Source organism: Carcharodon carcharias, chromosome 5 (assembly GCF_017639515.1).
Source record: "Carcharodon carcharias isolate sCarCar2 chromosome 5, sCarCar2.pri, whole genome shotgun sequence".
Classification (NCBI taxonomy): domain Eukaryota; kingdom Metazoa; phylum Chordata; class Chondrichthyes; order Lamniformes; family Lamnidae; genus Carcharodon; species Carcharodon carcharias.
This window is the reverse complement of record NC_054471.1, coordinates 4,901,201-4,907,200: the sequence shown is the minus strand read 5'-3', so window position 1 is coordinate 4,907,200 and position 6,000 is coordinate 4,901,201. Positions and strand designations below refer to the sequence as shown.

Genomic DNA, 6,000 nt, shown 5'->3' with positions numbered 1-6,000 from the left:
CATCTCCCCCACCGTCTCGCCGCCCCACCCTCACTCGCCCATGCTCTCCCCCTGCGCTCTACCCCCTCTGCGTTCTCTCCCCCGTGCTCTCCCCCACGCGCTCTCCCCCCCGCGCTCTCCCCCCCCGCGCTCTCCCCCCCCGCGCTCTCCCCCCCCGCGCTCTCCCCCCCCGCGCTCTCCCCCCCCGCGCTCTCCCCCCCGCGCTCTCCCCCCCCGCGCTCTCCCCCCCCCGCGCTCTCCCCCCCCCGCGCTCTCCGCCCCCCGCGCTCTCCCCCCCCGCGCTCTCCCCCCCGCGCTTTCCCCCCACGCGCTTTCCCCCCCCCCCGCGCTCTCCCCCCCCCCGCGCTCTCCCCCTGACTTGCCCGCCCGCTCTCTGTGACCCACCTCCACAGACGCTCTCTCTGTTTCTCTATCTGACAGTCAGCCATCCTCACGGCAGTAGCGCTGTGGCTGCCGCCCAGCAGGGTGGTTATGAGATTCCGGCCAGACTCCGCACCCTACACAACCTGGTGATTCAGTACGCTTCCCAGGGGCGCTATGAGGTGGCTGTACCCCTCTGTAAACAGGCACTGGAGGATCTGGAGAAGACATCGGGCCACGATCACCCTGATGTGGCCACCATGCTGAACATCCTGGCACTGGTCTACAGGTGGGTACGAGCTCCACCCTGAGCAGACACTGGGGTACACACTGGGAGTTGCCTCTCTCTCTCTCTCTCTCTCTCTCTCTGACCCCTGCACCCTGGGTCCCTGTTCATTCAACTCATTCCGGAGTTGAAGGGATTATTTTATGAGGAAGGGTTGGACAGGTTAGGCCTGTGCCCGTTGGATTTGAGAGCAATGTGAGGTGATCTTATTGAAACATAAAAGATCCTGAGGGGTCTTGACCAGGATGTTTCCACTTACTGGGGAGTGGAACCAGGGGCACAGTTTAAAAAGAAGTCTCCCATGTAAGACAGAGATAAGAATTTTTCTTCTGTCTGAGGGTCAATAGTCTGCGGAATTCTCTTTCCTGGAGAACAGTGGAGGCTGGGTCATTCATTTTATTGAAAGGCTGAGTTAGATTTTTCATCGACAAGGGATTCGGGGGGGTTATTGAGGGCAGGTGGGAAAGTGAAACTGAGGCCACACTCAGATCAGCCATCATCTAACTGAGGGCAGAGCAGGTTCGAGGGGCTGAATGGCCTACTGCTCCCAATTCTTGTGTTCTTGTGCTCTTTGTCCCTGAGCTCTGTCTGACTCAGACCATTCATAGCTGGGGCCTGCTGGTTCGCCTTCAGTCTGGCTGCTCTGTCTCAACCTGTTCCCTTTCCCCCCTCTCTCTCAACACAGGGACCAGAATAAATACAAAGAGGCAGCGCACCTGTTAAACGATGCCCTGTCCATCCGAGAGAAGACCTTGGGCAAGGACCACCCAGCTGTAAGTCGGGCAGGGGCCTGGGCTGGGGGGATAGAAGTCAGCAAAGCTATCAGGACTACTCGAGGCTTTGATCGCCCGATACCTCCCATCACACAGCTTCCAGCTTCTTCCGAGGTCTCACTCACGGGGGTCATTTGAAGTGTTGCCCAACACTCTGTATCAGCTCAACTTTTTAATCCACCTCCTGATGTCCCAGATGACACCAGATACTCGCCGGACTGGAACGCAGAGGGAGAACAGATACATAAATGGGTTAGATACAGAGGATGACTCCCCCTCTACACTGTCCTCCTCAAACACTCCCAGGACAGGTACAGCACGGGGTTAGATACAGAGTAAAGCTCCCTCTACACTGTCCCCATCAAACACTCCCAGGACAGGTACAGCACGGGGTTAGATACAGAGTAAAGTTCCCTCTACACCGTCCCCATCAAACACTCCCAGGACAGGTACAGCATGGGGTTAGATACAGAGTAAAGCTCCCTCTACACTGTCCCCATCAAACACTCCCAGGACAGGTACAGCACGGGGTTAGATACAGAGTAAAACCCCCTCTACACTGTCTCCATCAAACACTCCCAGGACAGGTACAGCGCGGGGTTAGATACAGAGTAAACCAACTCCTACACTGACCCCATCAGACACTCCCAGGTCAGATACAGCACGGGGTTAGATACAGAGTAAAGCTCCCTCTACACTGTCCCCATCAAACACTCCCAGGACAGGTACACCACAGGGTGAGATACAGAGTAAAGATTCTTCCTTTCTTTTCGCTCGATCCTGTTTTATTGAAACAGAAACAAAAATTGCTGGAAAAACTCAGCAGGTCTTCAGTTCTTCTGAAGAGTCATACAGACTCGAAACGTTAACTCTGTCTTTCTCTCACAGATGCCGTCAGACCTGCTGAGCTTTTCCAGCAGGTTTTGTTTCTGTTTCAGAATTCCAGCATCCGTGGTATTTTGCTTGTATCCTGTTTTATCGAATATGGGTGGACATTGTCACTACCTGTCTGACTGTGTGCTGTTTGTTACGAACAGGTAGCAGCCACCCTGAATAACCTGGCTGTTCTCTATGGGAAGCGGGGCAAGTATAAAGAAGCTGAGCCTCTGTGCAAGAGAGCGCTGGAGATCCGAGAGAAGGTGAGCCGATCGCCGAGTTAGGGTGAGGGTTGGAAACAGCAGAGTGGGGCAGTCAGTCACACCTCAGCTTTGCAAACCCTTCCTGGGATTTCCAGTTAGAATCAAGCTGGGGATCAGTTATTCTCTGGGAGACATGGGGAGAATTGCTTCTGATTCCATGGAATGTGGGTGTCACTGGCTAGGCCAGCATTTATTGCCCATCCCTAATTGCCCTTGACCTGAGTGGCTTGCTTGGCCATTTCAGAGGGCATTTTAAGAGTCAGCCACATTGCTGTGGGTCTGGAGTGACAAGTAGGCCAGACCAGGTAAAGACGGTAGATTTCCTTCCCTAAAGGACATTAGTGAACTAGAAGAGTTTTGAAACAATCAATGATAGCTTTATATTTCAGATATTTTAAATAAATTTTGAATTTGGGATTTGGGAGCATTAACCTGGGCTTCTGGATTGATGGCCCTGTGACATTTACCACCACACCACCATCTCCGCAAGGATGTTTCCACTTAGTTTGTTAGTACTGAGGGAGTGCTGCACTGTCAGAGGGTCAGTACTGAGGGAGTGCCGCACTGTCGGAGGGTCAGTACTGAGGGAGTGCCGCACTGTCGGAGGGTCAGTACTGAGGGAGTGCTGCACTGTCAGAGGGTCAGTACTGAGGGAGTGTTGCTCTGTCAGAGGGTCAGTACTGAGGGAGAGCTGCACTGTCAGAGGGTCAGTACTGAGGGAGTGCTGCACTGTCAGAGGGTCAGTACTGAGGGAGCGCTGCACTGTCAGAGGGTCAGTACTGAGGGAGTGCTGCACTGTCAGAGGGTCAGTACTGAGGGAGTGCTGCACTGTCAGAGGGTCAGTACTGAGGGAGAGCTGGACTGTCAGAGGGTCAGTACTGAGGGAGCGCTGCACTGTCGGAGGGTTAGTACTGAGGGAGTGCCGCACTGTCGGAGGGTCAGTACTGAGGGAGTGCTGCACTGTCGGAGGGTCAGTACTGAGGGAGTGCTGCACTGTCAGAGGGTCAGTACTGAGGGAGTGCTGCACTGTCAGAGGGTCAGTACTGAGGGAGTGCTACACTGTCAGAGGGTCAGTACTGAGGGAGTGCTGCACTGTCAGAGGGTCAGTACTGAGGGAGTGCTGCACTGTCAGAGGGTCAGTACTGAGGGAGTGCTGCACTGTCAGAGGGTCAGTACTGAGGGAGTGCTGCACTGTCAGACGGTCAGTACTGAGGGAGTGCTGCACTGTCAGAGGGTCAGTACTGAGGGAGCGCTGCACTGTCAGAGGGTCAGTACTGAGGGAGCGCTGCACTGTCAGAGGGTCAGTACTAAGGGAGTGCTACACTGTCAGAGGATCAGTACAGAGAGAGTGCTGCACTGTTGGAGGATCAGCACTGAGGTAATGTACACTGTTGGAGTGCTTTTGTTTTATTCATTCCCAGGATGTGGGCATCGCTGAGTAGACCAACATTTATTGCCCATTCCTCGTTGCCCTTGAGAAGGTGGTGGTGAGCTGCTTCTTGAACCACTGCAGTCCATGTGGTGTAGGTACACCCACAGTGCTGTTAGGGAGGGAGTTCCATGACTTTGACCCAGCGACAGTGAAAGAACGGCGATATATTTCCAAGTCAGGAGACTAAGTGCTTCTGCTGTTAGGCACACAAGTATTCCTGTGTTATAGCTTCACCAGGTTGACACCTCATTTTTAGATATGCCTGATGCTGCTCCTGGAATGTCCTCCTGCACTCTTCATTGAACCAGGGTTGATCCCCTGGCTTGATGGTAATGGTAGAGTGGGGGATATGCTGGGCCATGAGGTTACAGATTGTGTTTGAGTACAATTCTGCTGCTGCTGATGACCCACAGCGCCTCATGGATGCCCAGTCTTGAGTCGATGGATCTGTTTGAAATCTATCCCATTTAGCACAGTGGTAGTGCCACACAACACGATGGAGGGAATCCTCAATGTGAAGGTGGGACTTTGTCTCCACAATGACTGTGTGGTGGTCACTCCTACCGATACTGTCACGGACAGATGTATCTGCAGCAGGCAGGTTGGTGAGGATGGGGTCAAGTATGTTTTTCCCTCTTGTTGGTTCCCTCACCACCTGCCGCAGACCTAGTCGAACAGCTATGTCCTTTAGGACTCGGCCAGCTCGGTCAGTAGTGGCGCTATCGAGCCACACTTGGTGATGGACATTGAAGTCCCCACCCAGAGTACATTCTGCGCCCTTGACACCCTCAGTGCTTCCTCCAAGTGATGTTCAACATGGAGGAAGCACTGATTCATCAGCTGAGGGAGGACGGTACATGGTAATCAGCAGGAGGTTTCCTTGTCCATGTTTGACCTGATGCCATGAGACTTCATGGGGTCTGGAGTCGATGTTGAGGATTCCCAGGGCAACTCCCTCCTGACTGTATACCACTGTGTCACCACCTCTGCTGGGTCTGTGCTGCTGGTGGGACAGGACATACCCAGGGATGGTGATGGTGGTGTCTGGGACATTATCTGTAAGGTATGATTCCGTGAGGATGACTCTGTCAGACTGTTGCTTGACTAGTCTGTGAAACAGCTCTCCCAATTTTGGCACTAGCCCCCAGATGTTAGTAAGGAGGAGTTTGCAGGGTTGACAGGGCTGAGTTTGCTGTTGTTGTTTCCGGTGCCTAGGTTGATGCTGGGAGGTCCATCCAGTTTGATTCCTTTTAGACTTTTTAATGGTTTGATGCAACTGAGCGGCTTGCTGGGCCATTTCAGAGTCAGCCACGTTGCTGTGGGTCTGGTGTCATATGTAGGCCCAGACCAGGTAAGGACAGCAGATTTCCCTCTCTCGAGGACATGAACAAACCAGATGGGTTTTTACAATTGACAATGGTTTCATGATCACCATTAGACTCCCAATTACAGATATTTATTGAATTCAAATTCCACCATCTGCCATGGTGGGATTCAGACCCCAGAACATTATCCTGGGTCTGGATTACTCGTCGGAGGGTCAGTATCGAGTGAGAGTTGCGCTGCTGGAGGTGCTGTCTTTGGGACTCAGTGTTACATGTTGTGCAGTGTGAATAGTTTCTTCACTGCCCTGTGTTTGTGGGTGTGATGTGTTTCTGTCACTGGTGAGCTGTGCTCTCTGCACCATCTAATACTCCAATATGGGGTTTCATCTGGCACAGGTCCTGGGCAAAGATCACCCCGATGTAGCTAAGCAGCTGAATAACCTGGCCCTGCTGTGTCAGAACCAGGGCAAGTATGAGGAGGTGGAATATTATTACCGACGGGCTCTGGAGATATACGAATCCCGCCTCGGACCTGATGACCCCAATGTGGCCAAAACCAAAAACAACCTGGTGAGGTTGGGGTATGGGAAAGTGGATGGGGGTGAACAGCGTGGTCCGGGGGGCGGGGAGCACCGGTGGGTGGTGAACCTGGGTGGTGCAATGAGATGGGAGGCTGCGGGGGTGG

At 53.4% G+C, this 6,000-nt stretch overlaps 1 protein-coding gene across 1 annotated transcript in view; it reads left to right on the top strand.

The window, feature by feature from the left end:
- The window catches only part of LOC121278082 (kinesin light chain 1-like), a 119,232-nt gene that overhangs the window by 84,910 nt on the left and 28,322 nt on the right, over nt 1-6,000 (top strand). The window contains exons 5-8 of the mRNA XM_041188143.1: nt 421-649; nt 1,332-1,419; nt 2,457-2,558; nt 5,712-5,885. Of these exons, the coding sequence (XP_041044077.1) occupies nt 421-649; nt 1,332-1,419; nt 2,457-2,558; nt 5,712-5,885 (593 nt within the window). The remainder of the gene's footprint in view (nt 1-420; nt 650-1,331; nt 1,420-2,456; nt 2,559-5,711; nt 5,886-6,000) is intronic.